This window comes from Leucoraja erinacea, chromosome 9, assembly GCF_028641065.1.
Source record: "Leucoraja erinacea ecotype New England chromosome 9, Leri_hhj_1, whole genome shotgun sequence".
In the NCBI taxonomy this organism is placed as follows: domain Eukaryota; kingdom Metazoa; phylum Chordata; class Chondrichthyes; order Rajiformes; family Rajidae; genus Leucoraja; species Leucoraja erinaceus.
Window position 1 is genome coordinate 32890370 of NC_073385.1, and position 19417 is coordinate 32909786.

General features: G+C 43.6%; 1 protein-coding gene across 1 annotated transcript; it reads left to right on the top strand.

Moving 5' to 3' along the window:
• Positions 1-911: 911 nt before the first annotated feature.
• LOC129699942 (uncharacterized) lies at positions 912-1589 on the top strand (the record flags this gene model as incomplete). The annotated part of the gene is made up of 1 exon (XM_055640041.1): positions 912-1589. A coding segment is annotated over one exon (633 nt), but the record flags the coding sequence as incomplete, so codon positions are not given.
• Positions 1590-19417: the final 17828 nt, after the last annotated feature.

Here is a 19417-nt window from a genome sequence, read left to right on the forward strand (position 1 = left end):
TGAAATCTCCAAACTCATCAGCTCTTCCAAACCCACTGCCTGCTCCCTCGACCCTCTCCCCACTCCCCTGCTGAAGTCCTGCCTCCCCGTTCTCTGCCCCTACCTCACTAATCTCTTCAACTCCTCATTGTCCCAAGGAATTGTCCCCTCCGCTTTCAAAACTGCTGCTGTCACACCAATCTTAAAGAAACCTGGTCTTGATCCCTCCTCTCTCATTAACTATCACCCAATCTCAAACCTCCCCTTTCTTTCAAAAACCCTGGAGCGTATCGTTGCGTCACAACTTCATTCCCACCTCCTTGCGTATAACCTACTTGAACCCCTCCAATCTGGCTTTCGCCCCCTCCATAGCACAGAAACTACTCTCCTCAAAGTCCTCAACGACCTCCTCACCTCTGCTGACACTGGTTCCCTCAACATCTTCATCCTCCCCGACCTGAGCGCAGCCTTCGATACAGTGAACCACAACATTCTGCTCACCAGACTCAAAGACCTCGACATTGAAGGCTCTGCACTCAGCTGGCTCCGTTCCTACCTTTCCAACAGATCTCACTTCATCTCTCTCCACAACCACACCTCTGCTACAGCCACAGTCACTCAAGGCGTTCCCCAAGGCTCCGTACTCGGCCCCCTCCTCTTCATCATCTACATCCTCCCCCTTGGTCAGATACTCCACCACTTCAACCTGGACTTCCACTGTTACGCCGATGACACCCAGATCTACCTCGGCACCAAATCCCCCCACAACCCCCCCCCTCTCCCATATCAACTCCTGTTTGTCAGCTATAAAAACCTGGATGCAACATAACTTCCTCAAACTCAACAGCGATAAGACAGAATTCCTCCTCATAGGCTCCAAAGCCACACCCAGCAAAATCAATAACCCCACTCTCACCATCGCCGACACCACTGTCTCCCCATCTCCCAAGGCCCGCAACCTTGGCGTGATCTTTGATTCCACCCTCTCCCTTGAGCCTCACATCCACCATGTCATTAAAATCTCCTTCTTTCATCTCCGCAACATCGCCAAACTCAGACCCTCTCTCACACCTCCCGCTGCTGAAAGACTCATCCATGCCTTCATCTCCTCCCGACTGGACTATTGCAACTCACTTCTCCTTGGCATCAGCTCCACCTACATCAACCGACTCCAACTGGTCCAGAACACAGCCGCCCAATTCATCACCCACACCAAATCCTGGCATCACATCACTCCAGTCCTCAAACAACTTCACTGGCTTCCCATCTCCCACCGGGTCACCTACAAAATCCTGATCCTCACCTACAAAGCCCTCCACCATCTGGCCCCCCCATATCTCACTGACCTCCTCTCCCCCTACCAACCCTCACGGTCCCTCAGATCCACATCAGCCGGTCTCCTCTCCATCCACAAGTCCAACCTCCGCAGTTTTGGGGACAGAACCTTCTCCAGGGCAGCTCCCAGGCTCGGGAACTCCCTCCCCCAACTGATCCGCAATTCCGTGTCCCTCACCATCTTCCAGTCCCGCCTCAAGACCCATCTCTTCACCTCTGCCTATCCTTAGCCCCACGTCCCCCTCCCTTTTCATCTGTGCATTAATTGCCTCATATTGTGTTTTGAATTGTATTCTGTCTTTATTTTGTGTACTAGTCATATCTCTACCATTTATTTCATTCCCCTTACATGTTTTTCCTCTACTTGCTAAATTTTTGTAAGGTGTCCTTGAGACTTTTGAAAGGCGCCCATAAATAAAATTTATTATTATTATTATTATTATAACTTCTTGTTGAAGCTTTGTATCACGGGTATCTGGTGACTTTTTGTACAGGCAGCACACTGGTTGAGCTGCTGCCTCATGGTGCCAGAGATGTGGGTTCATTCCTGACTTTGGGTGCTGTCTGTGTGGAGTTTACACGTTCTCCCTGTGTGTGTGGGTTTCCTCTGGGTGTTCCAGTTTCCTCCCATATCCAAAAGACGTGCAGGTTTGTGGGTTATTTGGCCTCTGTAACTTGCAGCTAGCATGTAGGGAATGGATGAACAAGTTTGATAACATAAAATTGTGTGAATGGACGATTGACGGTCAGTGTATACTCGGTGGAACAAAGGGCCCGTCTCTATGCTGTATTTCTAACCCAAACTAAACTAATGACACATGACATGTTATTTTCCATGTAATGCTCCCTGTTGAAAGGCTGTAGGATCATGACTTCAAACTTATTCAAATGATCTTGTGTAATGAAATGCTCATTGTAGAATGCACTTCATTATCATATGCAAGGCGCTTAGATCTCAGGATCAGATTTATACTTTGTTGAGATAATTACCTTTCTTTTGACAATTTAATTAAAAAGAAAACATTTTTAACTCAATCTCCCCTATTTGCATTTGATCTAAGTACCACTGATTTCCCCAGTTCTGTCTGTGTCTGCTCTGAGATGTGATCCAAAGGAACAAATAGCATTAATGATACCATTGTTAAAAATCACAAGTCATTCATTATCATGGGATTTTAAAGGAACCAAACCAGTTATTATTCAATTCTTTTTGAGCCAGCTCACTTTATATCTGAATAGAGTTTTTAAAGGTTAGAAATTTCATTAAATTAAAATTCATTGGCCAACTGCAACCAAGGCACGCAATTTCAAACAAGATTGGATGGACTTTTAATTACCAATAACAATAACCTGGACAGCTCTTCCAAGATTTTTTTAATACTTGCATGTTCTTTAGAATACTGATGATGTTAATTATTTACTTTATCTCAAAATGGGACCTCTTTTATCATTTGAGTGTAATCACATATTGAACCTGCTTCCACAGTTTCTGATTATCGCTAAATATTGTTTTTAAAATTTAGATGCGTATACTCCAAGCTCCCTCCAACTTCTTACATTTCACTCAATAATTTCTCCTTTATTGTGTGCTTCCTTGACTTCTTGCATCTCCAGAACGTGCAGCTTCACACAGGCAATTTAATATTGGAAATTAATGGATTCATGTTTTTTACCCAAAACGACAGTCATGCAAAGACCTGAGTTTGATCCTGACCTCGGGTGTTGCCTGTGTGGAATTTGCACTTTCTTCCTGTGACTCCATGGGTTTCCTTTGGTGCTCCAGCTTCACATGGTGTGTGAACAGGTGAGTGTGAACAGGTGATCAATGGACAGTGCTGACTCGGTGTGCTGTAGGGACTGTTTCCATGTTGTAACTCTTCATTAAACTAAACTCAATAATCCACCACTGTCCTCCTCACTGTCCATATTTCTCTCATCTACAAACTTTCTTACCATTCCGCTACCATTTCAGTGCATTCATTAAAATAGATGAAGAAATTATAAGGCAACAACTACTGAGCCCTGTCAAATCCCATAGAGTAGAAATATATCCATCAAACATTATCCTTTGTTTCTGATCACCAAGGTAAATTTGGATCAATTTTGATATTCTCCCTTGGAACTCATGGGCTTTTAGTTTACTAACCAGCTTGCCATGTCAAACCTTATTGAAAGCCTTACTGAAATATAGATGGATGTGATAAGGGTCCCTTATTGACCCTCCTTGTCATCTCCGCAAACAATTGCATCACAATATGGGTCATGTGCAGGTAGTTAAGAGTTGGTCTTGGCATTATATTTGACACAGACATTGTGGGCTGAAGGGCCTGTTCCTGTGCCGTTCCTATGTTCTGCATTCTATGTTCTAAGTCAGATCCAACCTTCCCTAAGGAATGCTTCCATTTTTCCCCATTATATTCTCCAATACTTTCATTTCATATCTCCTCATTGAATCCTCTTTTTGTTTTTACCATTTTCCATGTTTTCTTTGTTTTTTTTAATTTTCCTGCATTATGCATGTCCCCTGAATAAGCCCATCTCTTCATTGTCATTTTTAACCTTCGCTCAGCCAATTTCTGAAACTGCAGTTGCTAGAAATATGAAATAGTCACAGAAAAAGGCTGGAAATTCTCAGCAAGTCCGGAAGCATCTGCAGAAAAATAAACAGATTTACTGTTACAGTCTGATGACCTTTCATCAAAATAGCAAACAATTTGGTTTTATCTCTCGGCTCTGGCTTTTTTCTCTGGATAAAATTAATATCAGGTTACCACATATACCAACATTCTGATTCTTCCAAATTTCTTTAAATCTAACACTTAGAAACATAGAAACATAGAAATTAGGTGCAGTAGGCCATTAGGCCCTTTGAACCTGCACCGCCATTCAATATGATCATGGCTGATCATCCAACTCAGTATCCCGTACCTGCCTTCTCTCCATACCCTCTGATCCCCTTAGCCACAAGGGCCACATCTAACTCCCTCTTAAATATAGCCAATGAACTGGCCTCGACTACCCTCTGCGGTAGAGAGTTCCAGAGATTCACCACTCTCTGTGTGAAAAAAGTTCTTCTCATCTCGGTTTTAAAGGATTTCCCCCTTATCCTTAAGCTGTGACCCCTTGTCCTGGACTTCCCCAACATCGGGAGCAATCTTCCTGCATCTAGCCTGTCCAACCCCTTAAGAATTTTGTAAGTTTCTATAAGATCCCCTCTCAATCTCCTAAATTCTAGAGAGTATAAACCAAGTCTATCCAGTCTTTCTTCATAAGACAGTCCTGACATCACAGGAATCAGTCTGGTGAACCTTCTCTGCACTCCCTCTATGGCAATAATGTCCTTCCTCAGATTAGGAGACCAAAACTGTACGCAATACACCAGGTGTGGTCTCACCAAGACCCTGTACAACTGCAGTAGAACCTCCCTGCTCCTATACTCAAATGCTTTCTGAAAGTCCAGATACACTACATCCACTGGCTCTCTCTTGTCCATTTTCCTGGTTACATCCTCTAAAATTTCCAGAAGATTAGTCAAGCATGATTTCCCCTTTGTAACTCCATGCTGACTCGGACCGATCCTGTTACTGCTATCCAAATGTGCCGTTATTTCATCTTTTATGATTGTCTCCAGCATCTTCCGACGTCAGGTTAAGTGGTTTATAATTCCCTTTTTTCTCTCTCATATAACCATATAACTCCTGCCTTTCTTGAAAAGTGGGATATCATTAGCTACCCTCCAATCCACAGGAACTGATCCTGAATCTATAGAACATTGGAAAATTATCACCAATGTGTCCACGATTTCTAGAGCCACTTCCTTAAGTAGCCTGCAATGCAGACCATCAGGCCATGGGGATTTATCAGCCTTCAGTCCCATCAGTCTACCCTACCCCATTTCCTGCCTAATGTGGATTTTCTTCAGTTCCTCCGTCACCCCAGATCCTCTGGCCACTAGTACATCTGGTAGATTGTTTGTGTCCTCCTTAGTGAAGACGGATTCAAAGTACCTGTTCAACTCACCTGCCATTTCCTTGTTCCCCATAATAAATTCACTTTTTACTGTCTTCAAGGGTCCAATTTTGATCTTACCTAATTTTTACCTGTTCACATACCTAAAGAAGCTTTTACTATCCTCGTTTATATTCTTGACTATCTTACTTTTCGTACCTCATATTTTCTCCCCGTATTGCCTTTTTAGTTATCTTCTGTTGCTCATTACCCAATCCTCTTGCTCAGTGGGTCAGGCAGCATCTGTGGAGGGAAGGGACAGGTGATGTTTTGGGTCAGGACCCTTCTTCAGGCTAATTGTAGTGGGGGGGAGGGAGACAGAAATGAGAGGTGGGGCAGGACATAACCTGGCAAGTGATAGGTGGACACGGATGAAGGGGGTTTGATTTGGCAGCGGGATTGATTAAGTCACAGAGGCTAAAGGTGAAAAGGAGACAAAAGAGTGTCAGATAAGGAGTGAAGAGGAGGGGAGAAATTAAAAACCAGAGGGAAGGATAGAGATGAAATTGAAAGGTGAGTGAGTGTTTTCTTGAAATAGGCCACGTAATTTGGAACATATCATGTAGTGTAGCTGCCTCAATTCCCCTAGATGAAATTCTAAATTTATTCATAATTTTTCAGGATGTGTTTTTTTTTTCTGATTACATCCTGTATTAGGCATGTTTTCTAGCTCCACTTCCATTTTTGTTTACTGATTTATTAGTATTTTATTTTACTTACTTTAAGCCCTATTTTAGTTTCACTATATTTTGCTTTATTGTCAATTAGAAAGTATCTGATCTCTTTTTGTGCCGTTTCTTCTGGTGTTCTGGCAAGCTTGTGGGGTAAGGAGATAAACAAGCTGTAGTGTGAAGCTAGAGAGAACAGAGATGCCACGACATTTGAATAGATGGTTTAATGATCTGTTAGCACTTCCCACTCCAGTGATTTCCTTCTTCCTCCTCATTGTAGAGAGAATTTGGAAAGAGGAAACAAACATCATTCCAAAAGTAAGGTAAAGGTTTTATACAAAACACACAGTGCTGGAGGATCTTAATGGGTCAGGCAGTATTATTGGAGAGAGTAGAAAGGTAACATTTTGAGTCAGGACCTTTCTTCAGACTGATTGTGGTGGGGGAGGGGGGAGGGGAGGGGGGGGGGGGGGGGGGGGGGAATCGTGGAAAAGAATGTGGGGCGGGTCAACGCCTGGCAAGTGATAGGTGGGTACAGGTGAGGGGGTATTGATTAGCAGATGGGTGGGCAAATGTGAGATGAAAAGAAAACAAAGGGGTGTCAGATAAGGAGTAAATTTTAACTCCAGAGAAAGGGATATAGGTGTAAAGGGACAGGGGAGCAGTGTGGATAAATGAGGTAGGATAGCGGGTGAAATGAGTTCACGTTCGGTGAGGAAAGAGAGAGGGAGTAGGGGATAATTTAATATTTCTACCTAAAACACAAAGTGCTGGAGTAACTCGGCGGGTTAGGCCACCTCTCTGAAGGACCATCTAGATAGGTGAAGTTTCAGGTTGGGACCCTTCTTCAAATCCAAAACGTCACCTATCCATGTCCTCCAATGATGCTGCCTGATCAACTGAGTTATTCCAGCACTTTGTGCTCTTTGCAAGATTCCAGCACCTGCAGTTCTTTGTGACTCATTGTTCATAACGTTTCATTGTAAACTACCCAAGTAGATTAGGAGGAGCTGTTTGAGGTAAGGGCACATTAAATTACATGGCAAGATGTGATTAGTCATAAAGATGTCATAGAAAAGGGTTCATAATCGTCTGGAGATTATTGTACAAAGATTGCTTTTGATTGCTTTCACAATTTCAGGAGACAGTTCCATTTTTAGCACTGGCACAAAATGAATTGGAATCCGCTGACTGGCGCAGACAACAATTTCTGTGAGTGTGAAATAAAAGACTGAGACTGAATGTTGGTTCCCAGAACCGGAACTTGGTGCTGATTACTATATCAACACTACACACACGCGAGGTGTTATTTTGCATGTTCACAGAGCTTTAGTAAAACTTTCAAAAGTGGATGTGGCAAACATCCAGGCCTGTGTCATGAAGTATAATGATATGGGGAAAAGATAATGAAAAAAATGCACGATTAAGATCAGAGTTGCCATGTTCATCATGGGTGCTGGGTGCTGACCTCCCCACCATCGGAGGGATCTATATGAGATTGCTAGCAGTTAGATTTCTCCCACATTATCCCTGATAATTGTCGCCTCTCCACCCCCCCCCCCAGATGCCGCCTGACCCAATAGGTTCTCCAGTGGAGAAGCGTCTGTTTGCTTGACAGACCCTGACAGTAAACCATGAACAGAGCCCAGTGCTTCGCAAGCTCATCACTTCCTTCCATCCAGTCCAACCTCACGATGCATTGCCTCTGGAGGTATCATCAAGGATACTTGCCACCATGGTCTTTTATATTTCTTCTACCTTCAGGGAGAAGAACCAGGAGATTGAAAGTTAGGACATCCAGATTTAAGAACAGCTGTTCTGAGTTCTCAAACAATACTCCTCATAAACATGTTGATAAGCCTGTTGAGAGAGTGCCAACTCCCATTTAATTGGGGCAGTACTGGGGTGATTGGTATAGATGGAAATAAAAGGATTTCCTTTCCCTCCTTTCCCTCCCTCTCTTCCCCTGTCCCCTTCCATCCACATTCCCCCATCTGTCTTTACATTCCACCCCTTCTCTCCTTTCCTTATCCTACATTATCTTGTCTCCATTTCACCTCTAGCCTTTACTCCACCCATTCATAGTTTGCCTGTTCTAAAATCTATATATTTTATTCAAATTAAACTTGAAAACCTCTGGAGATATGTGGGTGTATATATCATTATTTGCTAGCTGCTTTGAAAGTAGGCTTGCAATTAAATATTAGATTAAAACCATATAGCCTTGCATTTTCCACTGTGGAGATACCTTTAAAATAGTAATCTTCTCTTGCACCCCGCTTACCCCCTCTTTCTATCCTGTGCAATTCCATTTCTACCCGCCTCCCACCCACCCACTCCACCCCCTCATCCCCTTCCCATCATCCAGTTACTTTCCTTCGACACTCATCACCTATCCCTGAGCCCGTCTCCTTCCCTCTTCCCTCCCCACAATTCCCACCCACTCACATCCCCCTCTCCAGCTTTACATTTCACTCCTCCTCTTCTCTTATCTAATGCTTTATTGTCTCCGTTTCTCCAGCCTTTGTCACTTACTCCATACATCTGCCAATCAAGCCACCTCCACCTGTATCCACCTATCACTTGTCATAGTGTCATAAGTGATATGAGCAGAATTAGGCCATTCAGCCCATCAAGTCTACTCCACCATTCAACAATGCTGATCTATCCCTCCTAACCCCATTCTCCTGCCTTCTCACCATAATCCCTGACACCCGCACTAATCAAGAACCTATCTATTTCTGCTTAAAAAATATCCATTGAGGGTTGTGAGGCATCACTTGTGAGCATTGTTGCCCCACTCCCCATATCTATTTTGCAGCTTTCTCTCCACTATAGTTTGAAGAAGGGTCCTGACCCAAAATATCACCTATGCATTCCGTCCACGGATGCTGCCTGATCTGCTGAGTTCTTCCAACACTTTGTGTTTTGGTCAGGTCTGACACTTTGAACTAAAGTCAGCATTACTTGCATTATTTTGGATAATGTTTCTAGTTCTTTCTGGCTGCTGCGAATGAACTAATATACTGTGAAAGTTGGATGTGCCATCTACTGCACATCTACGGTTACACCTTACATGGAACACGATGAGTAGCGACTAGCATGGGATCCAGTAGTTTTTAGCAAACATCATACAAAATGATAGAGTTCACTGGCACCGTAGAAATAGGGGACAGAATTAGATTGAAATTTCTGATCCACTTAAATGATCACTCTTCAAGTACTTCCCTGCTTTCTGAACCACTTCATTTTTTCTGAAGTAATTTTGCTCTGTCTGCTGTTTAATGTTTCTTTCTCTTTGAGAAATGTCATGCTTATCCTCTTGACTGCAATATCTCAGCACTTTTTGCATATTCAGTTTCCCTCTGTTCATTCTGTATAAAGGGCAGTGCTTTTTCATCTATTCAATCTTTGTGCTGACTTATGTGGAGTTTCTAGTCATTGTCGACTTTTGTCTGGTCGAAGAAACAGACAGTTGTGCCTCATTCATTCTGGTCCATTTTTGATTGATTGATTGAAAGACTCAGCATGTAAACAGGCCTATCAGCCCACTGAGTCTTTCCTCGTTCAAACTGGTTCCATGTTATCCCACTTTCGCAACCACTCCCTAAACATTATTGGCAATTTACAAAAGCCAATTAAGTTACAAACCCACATGGCTTTGGGATGAGGAAGGAAACCAAAGCCCCCGGAGGAAAACCATGCAGTCGCAGGGAGGTCATGTAAACTCCACACAAGGTCAGGATTGAACCAGGGTCTCTGGCACCGTGAGACAGCAGCTCTAGCAACTGCCCCACTATGCCTCCTTTTTATTGAGAAGTTACACACCATTGTCTTGTGGGCATGTATAAAATTGCAAACACCAAATGAAAACGCAAGTCAGGAAATATAACTGTGCTGACAAAAGCAAATGGCTGGTTTTAGAATGGATAAACTGTCAGATCTTTTCTTTGTAAAGTCATTCCCTGTTACTGCCAATGTTGTCACAGTGCTGAAGTCAGAGAGTGGGGATGGACATTTCTATCTGTCTCCGAGTACCACTACTTTCAGGACACTTGCGTCCAAAAACTAGAAACATAACTTTGTGGAAAGAATTGTGCATTCCTTCCCCATTCTCTATGGCAGCTGTTTCAATGGCCTTACCCTCAAAGCAGTTTTCTCCAGCATACCCACTATCTCTCTACATGATAGTGACACTGTTCTTCCTGTTGGCATGAACTAATGTAAAATGATTTGCTGGCACAAATAGATCAACAGAAGTGCCCCAGATATTTCCTTGCAGTTGAAGGGCATGAATGAAAATAATCAGTCTTCTTCCAAAATATTCTTGCATTATGAATGCAAGGATTTATGAATCCTTGCAAAGATTTTCTTACAATCCTAAAAATAAGCGGCACAGTGGCACAGCTGGCAGAGCTGCAGCTTCACATTGCCATAGATCCGGATTCAATCCTGACCTCGGGTGTTGTCTGTGTGGAGTTTTCAGGTTTAGTTTAGTTTAATTTAAAGATACAATGTGGAAGCAGGTCCTTTGGCCCACCAAGTCCACGCTGATCAATAACACCCATACAGGTCTGAATCAAACCTGGGTCTCTGACGCTGTAAGGCAGCAACTCTACCGCTGCGTCACTGCGCCATTCTACCTGTGACAGCTTGGATCTCCCACATCAAAAGATGCATGGGTGTGCAGTTTCATTAGTCTCTGAAAAATTGTACCGAGTGTGTAGAGAGTGGATGAGGAACTGGGATGGCCTGGAGATCCATAACTATTTCCTCACTCATCGGCACTGTGCTCTTTGAAAGGCACTGCCTCCATCGTAGGATCCAAATTAATGCCCAGGGTGCAATCTCTCCCACTCATGTGACATTAGATACAGAGCCAGTGTGAGGACACTGGCTTGCTGATTGTTTTCTCTGAAGCTGCAGTGTTTAAGGGGAGACCTTAATGCACAGAGTCGCTTGCCCAGTGAATCGAGGAGCTGAGGACATAGGTTTAAGGTGAAAGGTAATAGGAATCTGTGAGGTAACTTTTTCACACAAAGGTTGGTGGATGTATGGAACAAGCTGCCAGAGGAGGTAGTTGAGGCAGAGACGATCCCAAACGCTAGCACAGTGTTGTGGGCTGAGGGAACTGGTTTCCAGAGGGCTAGTATGGACAGTGTGGGCCAAATGGATTCTTGTGCTGGCAGCTCAGTCACGGAGACCACTCACTCACACTCACTCACTCACATGCCCACACACTCCCCCACACACACACACACATTCACTCACACACACACACATTCACTCACACACGCACACGCGCACACACACACACACACACACACACTCACAACACACACACACACACACACACACACACACACACGCACACGCACACACACACAGACACACACTCACACACACACATACTCACACACACACACACACACACACACACACACACACACACACACACACACACACACACATACTCACAAACACACACACACACACACACACACACACACACACACACAAGCACAAACACACTCACTGACTTACACCATTTATATATGGCAGCAAACTTTCTTGAATACTCACGCGGCTGAGCGCGGCATCTCCAATTTCGGGCTTCCACAGTCAGCGGCACTTCCGCAATCAGCGTGACCTCTGCTTACCGGAAATTGCACAATCAGCGCGATCTCTACACTCACCGGAAATTACGCAATCAGCACGACCTGTCCACTAAACGGAACGTTGATTCAAACACACTCAGACCTACTAAAGCATTTATTCCTTCCAAACACAGTTGGACCTAATAAAGCATTGCAGTTTCAAGCACAGGCAGGGCAGCAGGCCGATCAATTCATGGCATTGTCATTAAGGGCTAACAAATAATTTATTGCAAGTACATTGCAGACTCAAAGTTCAGTTGATTCTCAGAATGAGAGTCGTGGCCTCTCCCTTGTGATCTTGCAGGGTGACTGAGTCACGTCCAGGCATCCAGGGCTTTATAGTCCTGCCCCACCCCCCACCCTCCCGGAAGGGGCATTACCTTCATTGCGGTGATTGACAGGCGAGAGGATCTCAAAGTTTTTTTAAACACTCATAACTTTTTTTTTCATCGATGGGAAAAATCCTCAGGGCCTGCTCAGCGGAGGGGGACAGTGAGTAAGATAGCTATCAAATCATAGCGATATATGGTAGCATTTTTTCTAAAATCAATATACAGCGCAGACAGGAAGTGGTCAAGATGAGACTTTTAATTATATAGATGTGTAAGACAAATGTTTGTTCACAGAGTGGTGGGTACCTGGATCGTGCTGCCAGGGGTGGTGATAGGGGCAGATATGATGGCGGCATTTAAGGGACTTTTGTTGGGGCACATGGATATGCACGGAATGGAGGGATATGGATCATGTGCAGTCAGAGGTGATGAGTTTAACTTGGCATCATGTTGGACTCAGACATTGTGGGCTGAAGGGCCTGCTCCTGTGCCATACAGTTCTATGTTCTCTGATGCATCTCTAAAAAGTTAAACGCTAGACTATAAAATTTTCAGAATTTTTAAGAGTTTTATATTTTTTAGGCATTGGTTAATTAAATTAGAAATTAATTGGTCACACAATCAAAACAGAATGGAGGATTTATTGATAGAAAAAATGTTTTGATAAATGTACCTTAAATTCTAATATACACACATAGTGGCATCTTTTTGTTTAGAAAAACAACCCGCTGTCAGAGCTATTTGTGTACCCTGTCAACCTGTTGCATTCTTTTCTGCAGATTTGTGGAAGATTATAATAATACTGAAGATTTATGGCATGTAATTAGAACAGGACAGTACAGTAACAGGCCCATCGACCCATAATGTCCCTGACGAACATAATGCCAAATTAAACCAGTCTGCACTGCCTGTACATGATTCATATCCCTCCATTACCTATCCAAAAGCCTTTTAAATGAGGGGGTACCTCATTGAAACAATCAGAATAGTGAAAGGCTTGGATAGGGTGGATGTGGAGAAGATGTTTCCACTAGTGGGAGAGTCTAGAACTTGAGGTAATGGCCTCAGAATTAAAGGATGTTATTTTAGGAAGGAGATGAGCAGAAATGTCTTTAGTCAGAGGATGGGGAATCTGTGGAATTCTTTGCCACAGATCGCTGTGGAGGCCAAGTCAGTGGATATTTTTAAGGCAGAGAGAAAGATAAATTCTTGATTAGTACAGGTGTCAGACATATAGGGAGAAGGCAGGTGAATGGGGTTATGAGGGAGAGATAGATCAGCCATAATTGAATAGTGGAGTAGACTTGATGGGCCGAATGGCCTAATTTTACTCCTATCACATGACCTTAAGACCATAAATGCCATTCCACTACCTCTCTGCCTCGACTACCAACCCTGGCAGCGTTAAAGCAATCAAATGATGGGGTATATGTTGTGTAGCCACTTCAGCAGATGAAACATATACTTTGACTGTGGAGAAAGAAGCAGGATAGAGTGGTGATTCGGTATTTGCTCATGCATCTGACAATCAAATCAACTATTAGGTAGAGGAATTCATGCTTTATAAAATATGCAGGCTTCAGTGAAAAAGCATCAAAAGCTACCGCCGACTGCTGATTTATTTTACTTTCTCATCCTATTTCTATTCTAATGCATCTATAATGACAGAACATTAATCATTCCTCCAATGTTTTGTGAAGGGAACCATTCTAAAACTGCTGCTGAAGAACACTTCAATATTTTCCACATAAAGACAGGCTCGGTTTATCTCCAAATGTTTATGCAAATATATTCAGCCATGCTAATTAATTTTCTGAATTATTCTAATATGTTAATACAAATTCACTCTGGATATGTCAGGTAAGATCAAAGTATTGGCATAAGCAATATTAGGAGATCAGCTAGTAATGAATTTCAGTCGCCATCAACTAGAGCTGTTATTGTCCTTGTGAATTCTAAATTAAATTGTTGACTTGTTTACAATGCATCACACAGTGAAATCTATTTTGACCGCCAAAGAGTATTATTAAAACAACCAGTAACGTTGCTTATAAATATAAAATGCTCACACGATCAAATTATGATAGGCATAGATAGAGTAGATTGCCAGAACCTTTTCTGCCAGGGTAGAAATTTTAAAGACTAGAGGGCATAGGTTTAAGTTGATAGATGCAAAGTTTAAGGGAGATGTGCAGGGCACGTTTTATACACGGAGTGTAGTGGGTGCCTGGAACATACGGCCAGGGGTAGTTGTGGAGGCAGACATGATGGTGGCATTTAAGTCAAGTCAAGTCACATTTATTTATATAGCATATTTAAAAAACAACTCTCTTGGCCAAAGTGCTTTACATTTGTTATAAGAATAGCACAACAAAACAGACTACATACATATATACATGTAGCCCTCACTCAGAGGATGTCAGGAAAGGCTTGGGAGTATAGATAAGTCTTTAGTCTTGAATTAAAAGAGTTGATGGAGGGGGCAGTTCTGATGGGAAAGGGGATGCTGTTCTACAGCCTAGGGGCTGCAACCGCAAAGGCGCGGTCGCCCCTGAGCTTATGCCTAGACCGTGGGATATTCAGCAACCCCAAGTCGGCCGATCTGAGGGGCCTGGAGGTGGAGTGGTGGGTGAGAAGACTTTTTATGTAGGTGGGGGCAAGCCCATTGAGAGCTTTGTAGACATGGAGGAGTATTTTGAAGTTTATACGGAACCGCACAGGGAGCCAGTGGAGAGAGGCCAGGATCGGGATGACGTGGTCCCTTTTTCGGGTGCCCGTCAGGAGTCTCGCTGCGGTGTTTTGGACCAGTTGCAGGCGGGACAGGGAAGATTGGCTGATGCCAGTGTAAAGGGAGTTGCAGTAATCTAGGCGGGAGGAGATGAATGTGTGGATGATCTTTTCCAGGTCATCAAACTGGAGGAATTGTTTTATTTTATTTAAGAGGCTTTGATATAGGCACATGGATTTGCAGGGCATTGAGGGATATGGATCACGTGCAGGCAATGGAGATTAGTTTATTTGGCACTGACATTGTGGTCCAAAGTGCCTGTTCCTGAGCTACATTGTTCTATAGTACACAGAAATGCTGGAGAAACTCAGCGGGTGCAGCAGCATCTATGGAGCGAAGGAAATATTCCTTCGCTCCATAGATGCTGCTGCACCCACTGAGTTTCTCCAGCATTTTTGTGTACCTTCGATTTTCCAGCATCTGCAGTTCCTTCTTGACTACATTGTTCTATGTTCTGTTTCTAGAGTGGAACCATATTCAGTGGTGAGGTTCACCTGTGTTCCAATATGGCATAAGGACAATGTGACGCTTGGATGGTAAACATGTTATAACTCATGAAATAGGGAATAGACACGGTCAGGTAAACATATCACTCTTTGATTGCATGTGCAAAATTCCTTAAGGTTAAGCCAACAGATGATTCATAAATGAATCTAGGCAGCTGGGATTCTTGTGTAGGGTCATTGCCTGAGTCCTGAAGGAAGGGGGCATTTGCATTTGTCTTCAATGATTCTCAAATCTGGGGTCAAAGCATTGAGTGAATAAAGCAAAGTCATAGAAGCATACAGCATGGAAAGAAGCCCTTTGCCCCAATGCATTTATGTCAACCCAGATGCCCCAACTAAGCTAATACCATGTATCTGCATTTGGCACATATCCCTCCAAAAAAACATTCACTGCCCATGCACTCTACTTTTAAATGTTATTTTAAATGTTGTTGTTTTACCTGCCTCGATTTCCTCTGGGAGATGATTCCATATACCCACCGCACACTGTGATTAGGTTTAGGGTTATTATTGTTGCGTCTATCGAGGTACAGTGAAAAGCTTTTGTTTGCGAGTTATCGAATCAAATCAGATAATACAATCACACCAAACTCAAGTTCAATAGGTAGTATGAAGAGAACGATACAGAGTGCAGAATATTGTTCCTCAGCATTGTAGCATAACAGCTCCAGAGAAAAAGCCCAATGTTCACAATGAGGTAGGTTGGGGAATCAGGACTACACCCTGGCTTATGGTAGGGCCATTCTGAAGTTTGCTAAAAGAGGGGAAGAGGCTGTTCCTGAGTCTCACATTGTCCGCTTTCAAGTTTTTGTGTAAAATTTGATGTTTTTCCTTTCAAACGTTTTCTAAGTCTGATCAATGGATATCTTCCCTGGAGTGTGAAACATTGATTGTTGGTCTTGGCAATGGTCTGGTTTCCGTAGATAGGAGGTCGAAATGCAAGACAAGTGGATCAAATTAACTTGAACAGGACCTCCCACCTACTTGTCTCACACATGTCAAGCTGAAATACAAGCCGAAGCTAATATCCTGAAAGAAACCGCTCAAGCATGAAGTTGATTATTAACCTATCACGTGTGACAAATGGATACACTGGCTTTGCAGGATGTAGATAAAACTGAGATGCATTGAAAGCAGAAGAATAAAACTGAATGCCTCAAAGTGGAAATACAAATATTGAAGGCAGGGTACATGCTTTCATCAGAGGTCTAAGGGCAATTTCGATATTTTTAATCCTGATTATATAACAATTTTATATTGTAGTTAATTTGAACAATTTTAACAATGAACAAATGTTAATTATCTACTCATGTTATAGCTGATTTAATCATTTCTGGAACTCACACAAAGTAGGAAATGTTCTTGTCAGCATTCAGTGCCTGCTGACCAACTTGTTAATTGGGTGGCTTGCAACCCAACAGTATGAACATTGAATTTTCCAATTATACATAACTAACTTACAAACGGCCCTATCCCAAACCTTTCTTCCCCTCTCCTGTGCCCGACCTAATTGCACACACATTTCTCCCCTGCCCCTGTACTCTTCCAACACTCCAGCACTCAATGTATTTTTTGTAAGTTTTGGGAAACTCACTAGATGGCATCCGGATCCCCCGCTGTACCATAGGTTCAATGCAACTCCTAAATTAATTGCATGCTTTCATATTTAGATATAGGGTGCTTTCACTAAAGGTCACTGGAGCATAGATCCGCACAATTTAGCAGGTGATTTTCACAGGAGGTAAATGCTCATCAACTAATATTCCTAAAACAATGACAAATGCAACCTACTGATTTTACTTCGGAGTCACGTGAGTGACTACGTGAAGAAGGCCCGTTCAGCCGCACGTGCGTCATTACGTCCCACCCGTTAAAAAGCCGCTTGGGGAAAACGGCTCCAACGGGGTTTTGATTGTTTCTGCCCGTTTTTATTCCCTGCAGGAACCTGTGCCAGAGGTCGGGGTGGATGACGTGAGGCCCACAGCTACCTAGATTTACTGGGAAAAAAAAAGATAGAAGCTGGGTAAGGTAAATTTGAAGAGGGAGCTGGAGGGGTGCCAATCACTCCGAGCGGAATAGACGCTGGGGGGCAGCCGACATTTCCAGTGGAGATTTAAAGGTCCAAAAAATATCGGTAGGCCGGGAGGGCTTCCCGCCTGATATGCTTGAATACTGAATTTCCCGGGGAAACCACCAGTAATCTGTCAATAATGCCTTACTTTTAGATGAAATTCAGCGAGCAAACGCGATAAGTCAATAATGCCTTACTTTTGATGAAATTCAGCATATGCCGGGTGTCAGGAGGTTTTTTCCCCGATATACATATAGAGGCTGGGGTTCCCGGGTAGGCGAATCCAGTAATTATGCGGGTTTCAGACCGCAGGGATCCTGAAAGTGGTTAAACCGACTGGAACGGTCAGCCCTGGGACCAGTAGGGGTTTTCTCACCGGTAATATACAAGGGTGCTGGGATTCCCGGGGGAGGGGAAATCCACCAGCTATGTGGTGCCCAGACCGCAGAGGTATGGGGGTAAATCGACCCAAGTGGTCAGTCCTGGTGCCGTGAGGGTTCTTTTCCGGTAAAAATAAATAATGTGGAAGTTGGCCAAGATGGAGCCTTATCAAGAGGAGGCTCAAGACAGATACACCCTAACATCAGGAGATATGACAGTGTTGGGCAGATGGGGAGCCCTTGCCAGCAGCGCCTTGTAACAGGGCTGCATAATGGGGATGCCGAATATATGGCAGTGCCAACCTATTGCTCTAAGCCGTGTCAGCAGCGCCTTGTATAGGGCTGTTTAAATGTATGGGAGCAGCACCTGGAGAAGGGCTGCAATGATGTCTCCCTCATGGAGGAGGTGAGCTTACCGGGGCATTTTCTGACCCTGAAGGGTGGACCTGTTGGAGAGGTCATGACAGCAGCGCCTTGTAGTAGGGCTGCTTAATGTCTCCCTTATGGAAGAGGAGAACATGCCGGGTTAGTGTAATCTGATGCCGAGGCTGAGGGTATAGGGTGATTTCACGAAAGGTCACTGGAGCGTAGATCCGCACCCACGTGACCGAAAATCTCAAGTGGAGGACATGCTATACATCCGGTACATGGTAGTGAATGGGAAAACGCGCACTTTCCCACCCGTTAAAAACATTGAAAACGGCCAGTTTTTGAGCTGCAATTTACTGTGCCAGTCGGGGTGACCGTGAGGCATAGCTACCTAGATTTTCAGTCCAAAAAAAAGATAGAAACTAAGGTAAATTAAAGAGGGAGCTGAAGGTGCCAATCCAGCGGAAGTGAACAGTGGACATTTGCCGTGGAGATTTAAAGTTCCAAAATATCGGGAATTATCGCGTTTGCTCGCTGCATTTCATCAATAAAGATAAAAAAGTCAATAATGCCTTACTTTTGATGAAATGCAGCGAGCAAACGCGATAATTCCCGATATTTTGGATCTTTAAATCTCCACGGCAAATGTCCGATAAGCATTTCCGCTGGATTTGCACCTACAGCTCCCTCTTGAATTTACCTTAGTTTCTATCTTTTATTTGGACTGTAAATTTAGGTAGCTGTGCCTCACGGTCACCCCGACTGGCACAGTAAATTGCAGCTCAAAAACTGTCCGTTTTCGATGTTTTTAACGGGTGTGAAAGTGCGTGTTTTCCCATTCACTAACATGTACCGGATGTATAGCATGTCCTCCACTTGAGATTTTCGGTCACGTGGGTGCGGATCTACGCTCCAATGACCTTTCGTGAAATCACCCTATAGCGTGGAGCATACCTCAAGGAATGAAGGGCACATGTCAGAGGTACGATTTCTGGCAGCAAGGTTGCCATTACAACACAATGCAGTGAACACCGCTATCAGGGGTGTTAGAGCCACCCACCGAATATTTTATTCAGGTGAGACGTATTCCACAGGCAAAACCTGAAGGGCGAAGCACATAGTTTAGGGGGAAAACGCACCCCACGGCTTCATCGGCAGGATGCGGTTCACTGAAGCTGGTAGCAGCATTAAGCTGACCAGAGTTACTCTACAACTAAGTGACCACGAACAAGTTGGTAAGATTTACAATTGGTTGGGCAACACACAAATAACTGAGACATTGTCATCTACTCAGAGGCATTATAACCAGGTAACTGGACAA